Consider the following 19,455-nt stretch of genomic DNA (forward strand, 5'->3'; position numbering starts at 1 on the left):
CCAGCAGAAGGAATATCATGACACCAGGACATTGCTTGTACTTGGAGTTCTCGGGTTGGTACATACAAGGATTCCTTTTTAAAAAGAAAGTCGCCCTTCCCTTTCAAATCCAGTTTTGAACTCCTATTGTTCTGTTGTTCTGCTTTGACCCGTTGCAAAAATGTGTTTATGGTTGCGATGAATGTCTTTCCTGCTAACATGAGTTCCTGTTCTGGTAAATCTCCCGAATCTTCATTCATACTTCGAGAAAGGGCGTCTGCTAGAGTGTTGTCCTTTCCTGGAAGATAGGTAATCACAAAGTCAAATTGTGAGAAGAAGTACGCCCACCTGGCATGTCGTGAATTGCGGCATTCCATTTTTTGAAGAACTTTAAGGTTTTTATGATCCGTACGGACCAAAAACGGTACTACAGAGTCTTGTAGCAGATGTCTCCATTCCTCGCATGCTTGTCGGATGGCCAGGAGTTCCTTTTCTAACACGGAATAGTTCCGTTCACTAGTGGTCAACGTGCGTGAATAATAAGAGACAGGATGTTCTAAACCGTCTTCCTCCTCTTGTAATAATGCTGCCCCAATAGCACCGAGGGAAGCATCAGTTTCCACTATGAACTGGCGGGTTTGATCTGGTTGTCTTAGGATCGGAGCTGTTACAAAGGATTGTTTCAAAGTTTGGAAGGCTTGTTCAGTGTCGGAATCCCAGAAAAACTTCACCCCCTTTTTTAGAAGATTGGTGATAGGAAGAATAATCTCCGAAAAATTTGGGATAAACTTTCTGTAGAAGTTCGCTAGTCCTAAGAATCGTTGGATTCCCTTAACATTAGAAGGTACAGGCCAATTTGTGATGGCATCTGTCTTGGCTGGATCCATCTGTATGTTATCTGCAGATAATATAAAACCCAAATATGGTACTGTGGATGCCTCGAATATGCATTTTTCGGGTTTAGCTAGTAGATTGTTTCTCCTTAGACGTTGTAAGACTTCTGTTACCAATACACGATGTTCCGCCAGAGTGGCTGAAAAGACAAGAATGTCGTCTAGGTAAACTACCACTGAGGAGTAGAGCATATCCGAAAACACATTGTCCATAAATCGTTGGAATTGTGCTGGTGCATTGACTAATCCAAAAGGCATTACTCTATATTCGTAATGTCCTAGAGGTGTCCGGAAAGCCGTCTTCCATTCATCCCCTTCGCGGAGTCTTAAAAGGTGATAAGCCCCTCTCAAATCCAGCTTGGTGAAGACTTGGGCACCTTGTACAGCTTCAATAATGTCCTTCATCAATGGCATAGGATATCTATCTCGCACCGTAAGACTATTCAGACCTCTGTAATCTATACAGGGACGTAGTTCGGTTGTTCCTTTTTTGGGAATAAAAAATAGAGACGCTCCAGCTGAGGAAGAGGATTCTCTAATAAGGCCGTTCTCTAGGTTGGTGACAAGGTACTCTTTCAGGGCCTTTTTTTCAGGAAGTGACAACGGAAACATTCTCCCGCAGGGTACGACTGCCTCCGGTGTTAGTTCAATCTTACAGTCTTCTTTGCGATGTGGGGTTAGAAGACGAGGCTGTGTATCTGTGAATACATCTATAAATTCCTGATAAGGAGTTGGTATCATGTTGACACTAAAGGAAGGATGCAGTGTTGCTTGAATAATCGGGGTGATTTCAGTAGTTAAACAATGTTGATCGCAGTACTGCGATTTGAAGTCAACTGTGTTCAAACTCCAATCAATGTGGGGATTATGTTTTCTCAACCAAGGGATTCCCAGTATGACCGGAAAATGTGCCGCCCTGATCAGATCGAATGAGAGGTATTCCTGATGATTAGCCATCCTTATTTTCAGCTCCTGTGTTTCGTGACTAATGGGACCTGATGTTAGTGGGGTACCATCTACTCCTTCCACCGGAATAGATTTAATCTTCGGTCGTCTGGGTAAGAGATGTTCCTTGGCCCACTTGTCGTCCACAAAGTTGCCCGCCGCCCCACAGTCCAACATGGCGATGCACTCCACGGACCCTGTCGGTTCCCATTCTATTAGTATCTTGATTACCATAAAACTGCTACTGTCTAAAGCCGAAGATTGTGCTAAGTGACAGGGATTTATGGTGTTCACCCCTTCCCTTTCCCTGTTTAAGGTTGGGGTCCTTCGTTTCCCTGTCGTCTGGAGGGAATTTCCGGGCAATCCCTTAATAGATGGTTGTTTGACCCACAGTACATACACAAGCCAAGGTCCCTTCTTCTCTTTCGTTCGCTAGTAGATAGAGGTCCTCGGGTAGTTCCGATTTGCATAGGTTCTTCCGTAGATCTCTTTTCAGGTATCGAAGAGGGGTTTGGTCCTGATACAGAATTGCGTGGTCTTCTTCTTTCTGCCTTTCTTTCTGCCATGCGGAACTCTACTTGTAAGACTAAGGAGACCAAGTCTTGGAAAGAATTAGGTCTAGATACTCTCGCCAGTTCGTCCTTAATATCTTCGTGGAGTCCTCTTCGGAATATCGTCTGTTGGGCAGTTTCAGGCCATCCTGCTTCTGCTGCTATCCTTTGAAATCTCGCTAGGTACGTTTGGACATCCGATGACCCTTGTCGTATGTCGAGTAGATCTTCGAAGGCGGTATACAAGACCTCCTGCCTTTCAAACCTTTCTTTTAGTCGTTGTGTGAATAGACCGTAATCCATGAGAATAGGATCTGAAGTGGTAACAAAAGGCGTAGCCCATGCCAAAGCGTTACCTGTCAGATTGGATATTAAGAACCCAACCTTGGTTCTGTCTAACTCATAGGTTCTGGGACGAAAGGTGAATTGGATTGTGCAGGCATCCAAGAATTCCTTTAGTTTCTTTGGGTCCCCATCATATTTCCCACACGACAAGGGAAGAGGGGGTAATTCTCCTCTGTGATCATCCCGTTGAGGTGCCTGTTGTCCCAACTGTAGGACCTGTTGCTGTAATGCCGTATTGTCGGCTCTTAGGGACTGCACTTCAGCTATCAGGGCCTGGATGGCGTTTACCATTTCTTGGTATTGTTCTAGAGAGGCCATTATCTCTGGGCGTTGCAATCTCTCAGATTCAGTCTGTTGCTTACTATCTCCACCAACCCCCTCCTCACCTGAAGTCTTTATGGCTGAAGTACTATCTGAATCCGAGTCCCAGGATTCATCCGTTGGTATCTCCTTTCTTCTCTGTCTCCAAAATTCGTTGGGCTTCTTGTGCGTCCTTACTCCTGGTTTGGAGCGTTGGGAATGAGCTCCACTAGAGGCCACTTTGCCAGAGATGCAATTTGCCTGGCAGCGGGAACCCCAGGGAGCCCACCCCAGACCAGGGAAAAAGCCTTGCCGAAAAAACCCTGGTAGGTTGTGATCTTTTGCTGGGACATCAATTCCCAGAATGCACTTGAGAACTGAAGTAGTATACGAAAGTTCCAAAGAATCCTCCAGAAGGTAACAGCAGAATTGTCGGAAGTCCGGAAGGGCAAGGTAGCAGAAGAGTAGCAGGTACCTCGCAAGAACTGCGAGCAAGGAAAGAGAGAGAGTACCCAAGAGGGTAAGCAGTAAACAGCAAACAGTGGAACAGCCGTCTGAGAACGGCAGAGACTGCAAAGGAAGGTCGTTCGGAAAGCGGCCAGAAAGGTAAGTAGAATTACACGTGAGCGCTGGTGAACACTATCCAAAACACTGGAAGTTGCAACGCGGTTGCGTTAGTGACTTCCGGAAATATAAAGTCAAAAGACTAGAATGCGCACTGCGAGTCCTGGAAAGGAGTCCTTCTTCTATCTCCGTTTCAGTCTCCATCTTAGGTATAGTTTCCACGGCAGGCGAGTTGTGACAGTTGGGTCATCAACAATTGACCAGGAGACAAGACGGAAGCACACAGGGGCGACAGTGGTGCACAGTGGAGGGGGAGGGGGAGCATGATGCTCCGATCATGAAAAGATTACCTATGCACCATTCAGCTCAGGCAGCGGAACTTGTCGCTCTCATTGAGGCATTGAGAGCATCTCAAGGGTGGTGTGTCACCATCTACTCAGACTCGGCATATGTCACGACAACAGTGCATGCAGGTCTGTCTCGGCGGAAGATGAGAGGGTTTCGGAGGGCAGATGGCTCTCTAGTGCAGCATGCAAGGCTGTTGGAAGAACTGATTGAAGCCTTATCATGGCTCTCTGTTAGGAACAATTCTCGTAAATGTGCCAATCCTCCCACCTTAGAGGCCTCCAGCTCTTTTGCTAAACTTTGGGACTTTGAACTTTTAAATCTGTGTGTTTTAGTCTTAGGTTTTCTTTGGTTATGGAGTTTTAGACAACTCCATAGGCATCATATTTTCATGTGTGTCACAAAGCACCCTCAGTGCAGTGGCAAAGGGAAACCTTTTCAGGCTTTCCCAAGGTTTAAACACCTTCTCTGGGATAAACTATTGTTTCCCAGAGTAAGTAAAGTGAAATTGACTTTACTAATCTTTTTAAATTCCTAGACCCAGCACACCCTATCTTACAATTGAGTGCTGGAGGGGTTACTTAGTATCCCCTATGTTAAGATACTCATGTAGCAGTCAAATGCTACCCTTTCCTCTCAAAATGGCTGGTGGCAGTGGTTTTACAATGAACTACCATGGTTTTTCCAGACCGCGTACAGCGGTAGCGTTAAAACGCGGGAGCCATGTTTTTCAAGATGGCGTCTGGGCCCCCTCTGTAAAAACAGGACCCGGTCTTCTTTTTTCGCCATTTCTTTTTGGAAAGGTCCTTCTAGAGTTTGCCTCTGCTTGCCAAACCAGGTTTGGTCCCTTTGTTCCAGCGTCTTTGGCGGGCTTCAGGACTGAAGACCGCCTCTGGCGCCCAAGTGTCTGGGGTGGCCAGGAAGTGAGGGAGGTGCCCGAAATTCCCTGTGCTTAGTCTCCTAGGAGACCCAAATGCACTCTGGCATGATTGGCTGGCTAACTGTCCGGCAAGGACAGCCACCCTGCTTGGTAAGTGGCAGCTAGGCTGAATGAATGGGAGGAAACTGGATAAAAGGTGAGTCTCTTGGCTTGGAGGGCAGAGTCGACCACTGGAACGAAAGAACCGAAGACGAGCTTGAAGAGGACGGCTGCTGCAACTCCTGGACTGTTGGTTTGCCTGCTGCAGGTCCGAATAGCTAAGTTCCTCTTGACAGAGAAGCCCTGCAAGGGCGACTTCTCCCTTTGAGTTGGTGGGACCAATCAACTCGAACCGTAAGCCACCTGGATACTGACCTCAGAGCTGGTTGAATTTCCTCAGAGTGCTGCAGGAAACCGTAGAACCAGGGAGGGAGCCACCAGTTTGTGTGCTTGACTACAGCTAGTGGAAAGGAAGATTTGCCAGTTGCCAGCTTTCTGACCAGTCCCAGTGCAGGAGTCCCCCAATGTCCTCCCTCTTGTCCCCATGACTGAGGCACAGGAACAGCGAGAGCTGCAGTAACTGCCAGGAACCGAGGTCACCAGCTGCATCTTTTTCTTCATTTGTAAAGGCACTGTAAAATCAGACAGAGTACTTGCCTCTCACGGTGAAAGTGCTTGAAACTTTCCCAACTCACAGGCCTAATCAGCTTGTGACCCAACATATAATTCTTCTTGCTACAAAGTACTCCTAAGAACTTGTGCCGAGACTTTTCCGTTTCACTTCCAGAACTGCTTTACGCTATCAAAGACTTTAGCTTTAGCCCATTGACTTTGGCCTAACCTAATGAATTGAATCGGCTCTTCTGATGAACTCTAAATATTTGCACTGTCTAAGAATAACTTGTAACCTCTCATGTTCTGAATAACCTATTCATTTTTGCTCCTCCTTCTAAGTAGTCTGAATGCCATAGAAATTTAAAGTGTAATGTACTGAAGTATATTCTTGTATGATATTTAACTGCCTCCTTCTAGTGAATGTTTTATAACTGATTGTTGAATACATTAATAAGTGTTTACCCAAGAAACCCTGAGTGTAAGAGTTTATTTGAACACCTGTGATTGTAGACCTCTGTAACATCCTTACAGCTCACATTCTCTCTTGAAATAAGCCTGGCTGCTCAGCTCCGCTACCAAAAACTGTGTAGTACAGACTTATACCAAAGGTTGGTTTTGCTTACACCTGTAGTCCTAGTTGTGTGTAGTGGTCCCAAAGGGTACTGCATACAAACTCTGCCTAACACCCTCTGCTGTTGCAGGCATCAAATGCGCTGCCCATACTAAAGCCACAGATGAAATCTCGAAGGACAACGCAGCTGCGGACCAGGCGGCCAAGTTGGCAGCCTATCTCCCAGATACAATGTTAACAGAGTGTATAGTGACCACCCCTGTAGAAAGTGAGACCACGGTTACGTACACAGAATTTCCCAAATCGCAGATTATAGAGTTGCAAGGGAAAGTGTCTGAGGAGGAAAGGGAGCTCTGGTTGCAGATGGGATGCAAACAGTCTCCCACTGATTTATTGTGGAAACAGGAGAGTTTTGGGAAGGTGGTGATGCACCAAGAATTACTCTTTGTGGCATTTGAGCAACTACATTTTCCCTCCCACCTCTCCAAACAACATATTGTGGCAGATATCCAGGAGGACTGGTTTGTGCCAAAACTCCAGGACAGAAATTTGTAAAAAGTAATACACTGTCTGTAATGTCATCCCTGCGCTGAAACTTTGGCATGTCAAACATCAAGAGGTACATTACCTCGCCCTACGGGGCCGGTCCGTCAATCGGATATAAATTATGTAGATATGGGGGAAAGGTGCAATGGATATAGGTACCTTATTGTGGTGGTTTGCCCCTTTTCAAAGTGGGTAGAAGCAGGACCATGTGCACACCCAGATGCGAAGTGTGAAGCACGGCTCCTGGTCAGAGAGGTGTTTGCATGATGGGGCATGTGCGAAGTATTGAGATTGGATATTGGCACACATTTCTTTAATGTGCTATTTCAGCATGCCGCAGTGCTATTGAGCATAAAACACTGAATATGCTCAATTTACCACCTTCAGGCTAATGGCGTTGTGGAGAGGATCAATGTGCTTTTGAAAAGGAAACTGTCAAAATTGTGTTCCAAGTTGAAGAAAAACTGGGTACACTGTTTTCCCTTTGCCCTCTTCAGTTTACACACACAGCCTAGTAAGGACCACCATTTGACACCACATGAAATAGTCACAGGCAGGCACATGCAAACCCCCATATCCCCTGTGAGGGAAAGCATCAGATGCACATCAAGCAGCGACAGTACTAGGAGAAGAATTTTGGGAATATTTAACGGCACTAACATGTGCTATCAAATATATCTCCCGACAGATTGCGCCACCCAGGAGTGAAGGACAGGACACACCAGAAGGGAAGGAGACAGCAACTACAAACATATCTGCCACAACTGGACCATTATTACCTGGGGAGCTGATCTACGTGAAAAATGTTGTTCATAGATGTAACAGTCCCAGGTTTCAAGGTCCATATGAGGTGGTGTTCGGCACGCCTCTCGCCGTCCGCTTGAAGGAGTTACGATATTGGGTGCATCTCTCGGATGTCCCAAGAGCACCTGAGACAAGTGCACTACAAAGCTCAATTGACAGATCAATGACATAACTGAAGAAGTTTAGTAAGGGATCCATGCCAGGGTGGTGTGCAGTAGCACACACCTGATTTTCTTTTTCCTTTTTACTGTTCTTTTATCTTTTTTCAATTTTTCAATATTTGAAGGTCTATAACCCAGTCGGCCCTGATGGGGAAGGGTAATGGGGTGTCTCTCTCTCCTCTTGATAACCTTTTTTCTCCTCTCCAGGGTTAAGCAAGGATGCCTGACCGACGTGTTCAAACCTCCGTTATGTAGGGATAATAATAAACTGAATGTAATTTGTCCTAGGAATTCTGCATTATACTTTCTTGGTAGACCGATAATTATATTGTTTTGTGTGACACTGGTCTTGGTTGTCAGAGTGTCTGAAGGTATGTCTGTTATATGGGATGGCAATATAAAAGGGGGGGATAGACAGTTACATATAAAGGAGAATGTTAGTAGATTCATCAATATGTCCATGATAAAAAAGAATCAAACACTGTCTCACCTTTTGCCGGCCACCCACTATCATGATTCACAGTTTCCGTCCCTTCTGGACTACATGGTCCATCAAACACCGCAAAACCCTTTCTAGTATACTTCCAACATGGCCGACACGTTACAAAGTTCCCTCTCTAGTGTTTCAACGCTACCTTTCCGAAGTTCCGGCAAATGTGTGTCTAACTTTCCTCTACTCCCCTCCTCCCCCAAGTTAGCGGTTTACAATTCATTCCTGGTATTTTCGGTCCTGGCCCCGCTTACCGCTTGTGGAATTATCCTTCCGCCTTCTCTGCGGACCTTGCCCAGGTCCGCTCTGCACTCGTATACGAGGTGCGAGCTTACGATTCCTTCCTGGTTTCCAAACCCTTTCTGGCCTCAGATCTATACTCACCTGATTCCCCCTTCCCCCCCCGGGAATACTGAACCGCTGCATCACTATGAGACTGGTACCCTACCTGCACACTGGCGACAGAGGACACTCGCCCGTATCTGTATAAGTCCCAGACTACCAGAAAGAAGGAATGACCTCCGAACAACAAGACTTCAAAGGATAAACAGGTGAGATTCGAGGCGAACTGTGACACCCACACAGATTTTCTTAGATGAATAAAATGGGAAGTACGAATGACGTATGATTTATATAAGGAATGTGATGAATGAAAGCGGTTATGTGTGTGCACACATCCCGCATGCTTCAGGGGCTCCTAAAGTTTTAGTTCCACGACCGGTCCCCATTATAGAGGCACATTTCCTGGTACATCTTGCGCTATGTAGGATAAAGTACACATTCCATGCACACAGCGTGCAGTTGAGGAGCATCGGTTTAGACCCAGCACTATGCAATGGCAGTACAAAATACAGCAAGTGTCTACAAGCACCATATTTTTGCTTGGGAGGTCACTCACATGTCAACAACAAATGGCAGAGCACCACAGTAACGTGCCCGGCAGATGGACTAATCAAATAAATAATAGCCAGAGTAGAGACTATGTGTGCGCAAATATGGTCCCAATACATCACAAGGCTGACATGGATTGCACCAATGGAGAAGCCAGTGCGAATACATAGAGACATGGACTATGAACTTTGTTTTAGCAATGAAGGAACAATTCCTGTTGGCGTAAACACACAGTGCAACCCCACTCTTGTGATCCCTGATATGACGAAAGGTATGGCAGTAGTGATGGATTACTACTGGGTTTGTGGCCGACAAGCCTACTTGCACCTCCCATCATCCTGGGGGGGCAAATGTTCACTAGCCACCCTGCACTCAGTACTACTAGTTATCCCGGAAGAACACCTGAACGTAAAAAAAACTGCCTGTCAAAAGTGGCAACAACCAATTTAGCACCTAAGGAAGCAGAGAGAGACTTGCAGATCACACAAGAAATGTGTATGCTGCCAAAAAAGTACGATTTCAACACCTGAAAAGAAGGAAGAGATCAATCTGTATCTCAAAAGACTCTTCCACACTGCTCAGAGGGATACATGACGAGTATCAACTTTTTAGCTCAGCACAGACTTTCTTTTAATCTTTTTTGGCTCCTCGGGTATAAGCAGCTGCTAACTCAAAGTGGGTTCAGATTATTCAATGGGAGCTAGTCCAGCTCGCCAACGATCTAGAAAACAGGTTCAAAGCCATCAGAGTAAACACTTGAAACACTTGTGTATAGGCACGCTACAAATAAAATATATCATAAAGTAGAGCTCCACGTATTGAGACTCATGATGATGCAGAACTGCTATATGTTGGATCTGTTAACAGCCATAGAAGGAGTGTGTACAATGTTGGGAAGCAGCAGCTGCACTTTTGTACCCCCTGGAGGATGCTGAGAATGGGTCACTGTACTACATCATTGAGGAGGTGCCCAATCTAGGTGTTGAAATGAAGAAAGAAGGTGGCGTTCAGAACACGAATTGGCTATTGCTTGCCTTTGATTGGGTCCCGTCATGGCTGAGGGAACCACAAAAAATTCTGGTGCCTGTTATCGTGTTCTTCTTGATTCTCTTCTGCACATGCCAATTGGGTCTCTGATGTTGTGTCAATGTAGTACCTAGTAGCGCAAAGATGATGGTATCAAGTGAGGTTCTAATGCACCTTGGCATACAATAAACAGCGAAACTCAAACTGATACTTTTGGGGTTGTAGATATGTCAGGTGGGCATGAGTTTGTTACTGTAGAAGTAATGAAAGGGGTAATATTGGGAAGGAGTTAGGCAAGACCTGTTTAAGGCACTATAATGAAGGAGGGGCACTGGGAAGGCTCTCTCATGCAAGCATAATCAAATACATGGAGATAGGCAAGCACTGAAGAAGTTATTGTTTAATATAAGGCGCAACTAACTATTAGTTGGATAGATTTGTAATGTGGGATCCCAGGCATTTTAAAAGCTTTACTAGTGCTGTAGATGAGTCAAACTCCCCCTCCTTCCCAAAAGGAATGTGGAATGCAGGCTTAGTTCTTCACTATGGCCAGCGTGAACTGACTCACCAGGTCTCCACTGTCCATCAAAGATCAATGCGGGTTAAAAATTGGAATCACATGTTTTGTGCACAAAATGCAGAATGGGATAAATTATAAGAGTAAATTGTGGAGGAAACTACAGACCGAGATAACACGAGTAGGATGAGTGAAATATGGATATAATGAATGGAAATGTTTGTACATAAATAATGTTTAGTTTTCTTTGTGCTAGGCCTCAAGGTTTGTAAAAAAAAATGCACAGCTGCAGTGTGTTTTTGCATAGTTAGCAAAATGGCGGAAAGCATGACTGACAAAACTGCTGACAATGAAGAAGGCTTTGGAGCATCCCTATTGTGGAAGGACGGACGGATTTGGCTAAAGTCATAATCCAGTTTCAGTGACATCACCATGGCAAGCCAGGCCTATGTAAACCCCTGCTTGAAACTACTTTGGCAGGAAGGAACGGGAAGAGGGACAAGAGAAGACCATTCAGGCAGCAGAGGTAATTTGCTACCATCCTCATTTGTAAAGATTAAACGTGTTATCTTTACAAGATCGCCTTTTGACCTTATTTCCCTAGAGAGGTGTATTGATTCTGGTGTGAGCGTAATTAGGGACACCCTTACAACGTTTATTGAAAACAAAATTCATTAACAAATGCTATTTTAATAATGAATTGTAACTTTTAATTATGCAGTAGAACATGTTTGAACTTTTTCTTCAATTTAATTGTTGAAAATGTGATTTATGGGATGTGGATTGGGGCGCAATGTGAAGGCATGGCCGCCCGAGAGCTTCCAACCAATCAAGGAGCAATGGCCGGCCAGGACCATGTAGGAGACCAGGACTAGCCCCGAAACACTAGCAGATCACAGGGGATATTCCCCGGAGCCTGCGGCACCACGCTCCTTGGGGGTCTCACCGTGGACAACTCAGTCTGTGAGGCCGATGTTGGGGAAGCGCTGGGGCCGCAATACTGAGGTCCCAGTGAAGATGGATGCCGCCACTCTGAGTTTCCAGAGAAATCCGCATCAGAGCGAGTAGAGCGGTTGGAAACTTCTATGCCTAGTGCAAAGCATGACATATGGAGCAGTAGCCCATAGGGGCAGCCACAAGAAGCACCTACTCTGCACCGCCTCGGCTTGGACAAGGCAGGAGAACAGGGTTGAGAGTGCTCGGTGGACGCTGTCTGAAACACCAAGTAGTGCCGGCAGGACTCTGAGGTTCTGAGCACAGCCAGCCTCCTCACCCGCAGTGAAAAGTCTGCCTGCTGGGGAGGGGGGCAGCCTGGCCTAGTTCCATCAGGTGAGGGTATTGCGGCCCCAGCCCAAAGAACCTGAATCGAGAGGAGGATTGCAGATGAACTGGTCGGAGGTGGGGGCCTGCTGCTGAGGCTCCGGAGCCCAGCACCCCATACAGTAACCCACACCATCTTATAGGCCCGATCGCCTACACCAGGGGGGCCTCCACGGTCCAGGCTGGCTTCACAGTCAGGGGCTGGGCCGACCTGGGGAATCCGCTCATTCCCGGAGGGAGCACGACCTGAGCCACATGGCCCCCACACCAACGTCCTACAGCACCGGACGGCTGCTCCTAGAAAGGGGCTCGCAATCTCCACTGACCACCGGCGGACACACCTGGCAATGCCAGGGCCCAGACCACAACAAGTCCAAGGCAGTGGGCTGCCAGCAGACCGGCACCTCCTCTCATATCATGGCAAAATCTGGCAAAACCCCCGCATCGGCAGACATAGTATCACTGTTGCAGACTCAGGACTGAGGCAAAAAAGAAATAACTGTGGCCCATGACAATGGTGGGGAGATCGTCTCGACTCCAAGCCGCAACTGGCCATGAAAAACGATCTCTTACAATGGCTGACAGAGATCCACAAGGACATCCATGCTAGCCTGACGTAAATTACAGGAAAAGTCTCGACCATAGACAAGGGCTTGACAACGACCGAGCAGAGAGTGGAGGAGAAAGAAACAACTCCCTGCGAGCAATCGTATGAAACCAAACCAATGAATGGACCCAACGCATGGAAGCACTCGAGGATGGAGGACAAAGTGACCATTCTGGGGGACAAATATGAAGACTGAAAATCGCTCCCGGCGAAACAACATTTGCATCAGAGGGGTTCCCACTGAAATCCCAGAGCCGGCCTAGGAGCATACGTCATGGTTGGTATCCAGTCATTATTTCGTAATACAAAGCATCGAAAACAAATCCATTGAATACTTACCATCGAAAAGCCATTCCCTTGAAAAAAAGTTGATGGTTCCATCGACATGTTATGGTTAACTATTGGGTTGGGGCTAGGGTTAGTTTAAGGGTTAAATTGGGGTTAGGGCTTGGGTTAGTTAAGGGTTAAATTAGGGATAGGGTTGGGGCTAGGGTTAGTTTAAGGGTTAAATTAGGGTTAGGGATGGGGCTTGGGTTAGTTTAAGGGTTACATTAAGGTTGGGGCCAGGGCTAGGGTTAGGGTTGGGTTAGATTAAGGGTTAAATTAGGGTTGGGGTAGTGTGGGGTTTGGGGAGGGCTGGGGAGGAACCCCTCCCACCCCCAATATAAAAAAATAAATATAACGTTACAAGGTGCTGGCCAGTGCTGAAATGTCAGCAAGTTATTATATCTTTTCGTGAACCTACCCCTGCTACTGCCGCAAAGCTTCTTCAAGCAACTAAAAATGCTCATCTTAGACTTGATTTGGGTAGGCAAACCGGCGAGAGTGGCGTACTCCACCCTAATTCAACCAGTTGAGAGGGGCGGCCTCGCAATTTCCTGACCTGGAAAGGTATTACTGGGCAGCACAGGCGCAGTTCCTGAGCCACTAGTATACAACACAATTTGTCCGTCCACATGTCCAAGTGGAAGGGCTCTCGCCATCCCCAACCTCCTGAGAGCGGTGATCATGGGAGAGCAGTTGGTTCCTCTAAAAACCATGAATGTGGTATTAATCACGTATGAGATCTGGAGGAGGATAGCCCCGAAACTGGCTATCACGTGAAGATACTCTCCCCTGCTCCCAGCAAAGTTTATTCCAGGGCTGCCAATCACCACTGAAGTAGTTTATCTGCAGCTAATTGATAAACTACAGATATCTACAATAAATGACTGGGTCATCGGGGACAACTTCATGACACTCCAGCAAGTCAAAGAGCGTAACTCTGTCACAGCACTGGACATTTTCGTATACTTTAGGGTTTGGCAGGCCCTCAGATCTTTGCTCCCCATGTTTCCCACGCGACCTCCAACATGGAAACTATTACACAGAGTCATATTAGCACAAGGAGAAGGCAAATTGATTTCAATTATCTACAAGGAACTGATAGTGTACGCCCACCAACCAACACCTTCAAAAGTGAGATGGGAAAAGGCACTACCTAGCACATACCATCAACGAAAGGGAATGGGCATATATGCAGAAACAGATGCAAAAAGTGTCTCTCAGCTCGCGATTTATATTGATTGATTTTAACTTTCTTCATCAGACCTATCTCACTCCTAGCAGGCTTCATCATCAGCACAACTCCAGCTCTGCGGCGTGCAAAAGGTGCAGCACCATCTCTGCCGACTTCCTACATTTGGCATGGGAATGCCCATCCATTAGAGGCTTCTGGGACGATGTTCTGCCCATTGTGTCAGCAATTGCTGGCGAACAGGTTATCAGACACCAGAGGTGGCTTTACTGGGATTTACCCGTGACCTACAACCGATGGTCAGGAAACTAGTGGGTCTACTGCTGGTGCTGGCGAAACGCAGAATCGCTATGACATGGGGAAGAGGGCCACCCCCAGCCAAGACCACTGGTTACGCGACGTGACATATTGTCACGATGTCGAGAGAGACTTTAAGACACTGCCACTCCATGCTCGCCCCCCCAGACATATGGGCCCCTTGGGTGAATTATTTGCTTAACCAGACTGATTGCTCGCCTCTATGAAAGGCCTAGAAGCATGGCAGGGAGGCCTCTGCACTATACCGGACATACTCCAATTACTCTGAGGGTTTAAGCCAAAATGGGAGGACGATGATGGGGCTAGGGACTGCATTCTGGGGGGTGGGCGGTGGGGGGTGGGGGGGGCTGGGGCGGGGGGAGTGGGACTATTATGCAACCTTCTTATGTTTGGTATTTGTTATGTTTGTTCTTTATTCAAAATACCTAAAATAAGGGTTTAAAAAAAAATAAATAAGAAATGGCAGAAAAAGAAGGCGCCTACCATTTTAGCAAAATGGTGGCCCGTGTGTGTATTACCAAGGCTGAATTAACATCCTGTGAGTAATGAAGACTAAAAAGTCATAAAAGTAGTTACATTGTCACTAGCCATTCAAGGAAACATGCAATGGTAACAAAATGTTACCAGGTAAGTAAGAAGGGCGATACAGTGTATGCCCCCAGAACTCCACATAAGGTAGGGTGTGCTGACTCACTATGTAAAGGGGGATGAAAATCCCCCTTTACTACTTTGGAACTGTAGTTCACCCAAGTACTTGAAAGATAAATGAACAGGGGAGCCCATAGGGGCAACCCAGCCTAAGCCCAAAAGTTGTAGGAAACCATAACTTCAACCATACACTATAGAGAGACATAAAAAGGTCACCCATAAAAAGAGTAAAATACTAGGTGATAGGGGAAAAAAAGATATCCCTTCTCCTAGGGACAATGTAAAATAGTTACCTAGTCAAAGCAAAAAGTTCTGGGGCTGACGCAGGTCAAGAAGATATATCATTGGTATGAAATTCTTACCCAACAGACACCAGGGCCTCGTTACAGGGCGAGGATGCAAAACAAAGAGGTGAAGGCTGGAAGATTCAGATCTAATCTTAAACCTCAGGTAATTGCTATGGGCAACCCTCAAGACCATCGTTCCTTGCCTGCCAAGCCACTGCAGAAAGGGGAAAGACCATATGCAGAGCAAATCAGGCTTGGCCCCACCCCAAAAGGGGCAGTGCAGCCCGAACTGATTGGTCACAGCCCTTCTGCACGAGACCACAAGCATACCCAGACATGTTTCAGCCTCTTACAGGACAAAGATGCCCATAGATACATTTTTAATCAGATGAACGTGTAGGAGTTCATCCGCCGGATGGTGTCGCTTGCAAACTATGTACATCTTTAACTGATCTGCCAAGCAAAATGTATGTCCCAGGTTAAAAATTTACTGGGTTGAGTTTAAAATTGTAAATTTGATATAGAGTGTATAGAAGAAATGATAAGAGCTCTAGTTTTGCCCAACAAAAACGAGATCTTGTAAACAATAAACAAACCCACCTAATGGAATGTCAATGGCTGTGACGACAGCGCCGAAGGTGTTCTGCACAGCTTCGCCAACCTTCCTTGCAATCAGGGTACCACCTTCCTCCTCATCTTGCAGCTCACAGAGTTCTGTGCAACATGTGGAAATAAAAACATTTAAAAATATTTAAATTGCTGTTCCGCTCATAGTTTAAGGCGTTCTCATGCCCAACATACACACATAAATCTAACATTTCATGGCCATTAGGGACAACCATGCACATCAAATATACACCTGTGTAATAGTCTACTCGCAGATTAAATCATTTGCAGCCTTAAACTTGATTCTTCAGATAAATCATTGCCAGTTTATGCTGAATGCCAGCTTGAATTAATCTAATGTTTTTGCCTCCACAGGTACTGCTAGGAGGCTGTGCTATGCACCCACAACCATATTTATTTTTGAAGTTTCATTTTCTAGCCTCATATCCTGCCCTCTAGTTCTATGAGAGCTCTTGAGTTTTGCGCCCATCAGAAATGATTATCTCTCCCAATCCTTTTCCTTGCTGGCTGCTAAAGTGTACATGTTTACATCCTCTAGTGTTACTTATTTATTTTATCCTTTCTTTATTGTGTTGTGACTAAAACGATGGTCTTTCACAATTATTTGCCATATAAAACTATCATCTTTACATTTTACACCATTTGTATGCAGAGTTAAAATTCGAGAAATAAAAAAAAGGAAATAAAATTAAAGCAAACTTCATAAAAAACAAAACATTTCAAAACTGAAAACAGAATTCATAATCATTAATTCAATCAAGAAAAGGAGAAAAAAGACAGAGAAAAATGAATAGAATTTAAAAAAATGATCATAAGAATCCATTATTTTTTTTCTTCCACTTTTTGTTTATTAAGCATTTCAAATTCCAACACTCACAAACAGTACCAACAAATAATGCAATGTGTTCCCAACTCCCCTCCCCCTACCTGCCACCCCCACCCTCAAAGCCCCCTCCCCCCAAACCGAGAGCTACATAAGGTTCCATGAGCAATACATAAAACTTACACAAAGGGTAGAGCAAAGGAATGGAAAAAAGTGAGACTTTTCCCATCACCCATCCCCCTCGGTAGGGACCCTGGCATACAACCATCCGAACGAGGCATATTGAAGCACAGACCACCCCCTCTCGCCTTCGAACCCAAGTCACAGCTCGAATAGATTAGAGCCTTAGGGCTTCACATTCCGCACTTAACAGCACAGTCATCCATTCCTGTAGAAAAGAGGACATATTGTCATTGGCTATTGACGCAAGTTTCTCATACGTAAAGATTGCCAAAAGTTTATTTAGCCACTCTGTTTTCGTTGGAGCATGGGGACTTTTCCATTTCTGTGCTAGGGCCAGTCTACCCGCCCTCAACATAGCACACGTCACTGTAGAGAAGGGCACCTCTTCACTCTCAGGCTTGGGGACACCCAGAAGGATCTCCATGGGATATAGGGAGGGACATGATCCCAAAATGCTCTTAATCCAGCTGAGTAGCTCCGCTCAAAATATCGGATTAATTGGACATTCCCACCACATGTGGAACCACGTTCCTCGGCCAGAGCAAGCCCTGGGACACATGGGAGAAACATTGGGGAACATCTTGGACAGGGGGGTGTGGGGGGCGGGGGGGTCGATGCCAGGAATGGAGAATCTTAAAGTTATGCTCCATGGCTGCAGTATACAGCCGCCCCTTGTATATAGCCCGAAAAACCAACTCCCAAGAATGGTCATCAAGGGCCCCCCCAACCTCTCTTCCCATACATGTTTAAAGGCTTGTCTGCCTTCTAAATCTGCAGTAATTAGAACATTATAAATTTTGGAGAGCAATCCCTTCCTGGATCTGGCCTCCACAAAGATCTTCTCAAACGGAGTTAGAGGACGGAAAGGAGGACCACCCAGTCCTTCTGGGTAAGAATTCCCTTAATTCGCAGATAATCTAAAATAGAGATTGCCTTCTCTGGGAGCGCTTCTGACACCTGGGCGAAGTCAACAAAACACCCCTGATTAAGCAATTGAGCAGCCCTCTTCAGCCCCCGGTCTGACCACGCTTGAGTCCCACGAAATCCTCTAGTCCCTAGATTTAGCAGGGGGCCCCACAAGGACGACAGCGGGGAAGGCCACGAAGAGAGGTACCTGTTGACTCTATTCGGCTTCCACAGTGCCCAGAGAACCGAAAGAATGGGATGGGATTTGGCCACTATCGGTAAAGCGCCTGGAGGGGCCCAAAGCAAGTCCCTGACCTTATAAGGATGAACCTGCACATCCTCTTCATATGTCCAGGACGTTCTAAGGTCATCCCTGAGGTGTTCCAACATCGCCCGCAGATGAGCTGCTTTGTAATATTGTTTACAGTCCGGAAGGCCAAAACCCCCGTACGCCTTTGGAAGAGTCCAGGTGTCGTATCTCACTCTAGCTCTCTTGCCTCCCCAGACAAAACGGAGAAGGCGAAAACGGAGAGAGTCAAAGAAAGAATTTGGAATGATGCAGGGGAGAACCGAAAAAAGATAGAGAAGCGGGGGAGGATATTCATTTTCACAGAGGCCATACGTCCAAACCAGGAAAGGGTGAATGGAGCCCATCTATCCAAATCCCTGAAGATCTGGGCCTGCAAGGGGAGAAAATTCAGTTCATAGATCTTTCCCAGATCCCTAGGTATGTTGGTTCCCAGATATCTAGTATTAGTTCTCTCAACCCTCATCCCGTGAACTTCTGTCATTCCACCAATCTCCTTGTCTACCCTACCCATTGGCATAATGCAGGATTTAGACACATTGATCTTTAGCCCCGAAAACGCTCCGAAGCACTGAATCAAGTCTAGCAACCGCGGGAGAGAGTCGTGAATCCCCGTCAGATACACCAATATATCATCCGCAAAGAGAGACAACTTGAATTCACAATCACCACACCGTACCCCTGAGACACCCACATCGCCTCTAATCGCAGTGGCAAAAGCCTCCATTGCCAGAGCATACAGAAGGGGGGAAAGAGGGCATCCCTGGCGAGTTCCTCTGGATAGCGAAAAGCTCTGTGAAGTGCTACCATTAACTAACACCCGAGCCGTGGGACCATTATACAGGGCCTACACCCACCCACAAAAACGGTCACCAAACCCCATTCTACGGAGCACTTTTCCCAAATAGGACCACTCCACGCGGTCAAAGGCCTTTTCGGAGTCAAACGAGAGGAGATAAGCCTCAGACTTACGTAGGGACACCTCATGCATAAGACCCAACCTTTTCCGAATATTATCGGAGCCCTGTCGCCCGGGTATGAAACAGACTTGATCCCCATGGACCAGCGAGGGAAGGAATCTGGAAAGCCTGGTCGCCAAAGGTTTGGCTGATATTTTAATGTCAATGTTAAGGAGGGAAAGGGGCCTGTATGACTGGCAAAGAGATGGGTTCTTCCCTTCCTTCGGAATGACCACAATTAGAGCCGACATCATGGAAGGGGGAGGCAACCCGTGTCCAGGGCGTCATTAAAGACCTTAGCTAGAAAGGGAGCCAATGTGGATCGGAATACCTTGAAGAACCGGACAGTCAACCCATCATCTCCCGGAGCAGTGCCACTCCTTAAAGAGGAAATAGCATCAATCACCGCCTGAGAAGAGATGGGAAGCTCCAGGGAGGCCGAACTCTCTTGAGCAAGATGCAGTAATGGGAGAGAGTCAAAGAACCGGTCCA

At 46.3% G+C, this 19,455-nt stretch overlaps 1 protein-coding gene across 2 annotated transcripts in view; it reads right to left on the reverse strand.

The window, feature by feature from the left end:
- ZFYVE1 (zinc finger FYVE-type containing 1) overlaps positions 1-19,455 on the reverse strand; it is a 237,825-nt gene that overhangs the window by 18,967 nt on the left and 199,403 nt on the right. For both annotated transcript variants that reach the window (XM_069638620.1, XM_069638621.1), the window contains one exon: positions 15,759-15,872. In XM_069638620.1, coding sequence (XP_069494721.1) covers positions 15,759-15,872 — 114 coding nt within the window. The remainder of the gene's footprint in view (positions 1-15,758; positions 15,873-19,455) is intronic.

This window comes from Ambystoma mexicanum, chromosome 14 (assembly GCF_040938575.1).
Source record: "Ambystoma mexicanum isolate Mex_15411 chromosome 14, UKY_AmexF1_1, whole genome shotgun sequence".
NCBI classification, from domain to species: Eukaryota; Metazoa; Chordata; class Amphibia; order Caudata; family Ambystomatidae; genus Ambystoma; species Ambystoma mexicanum.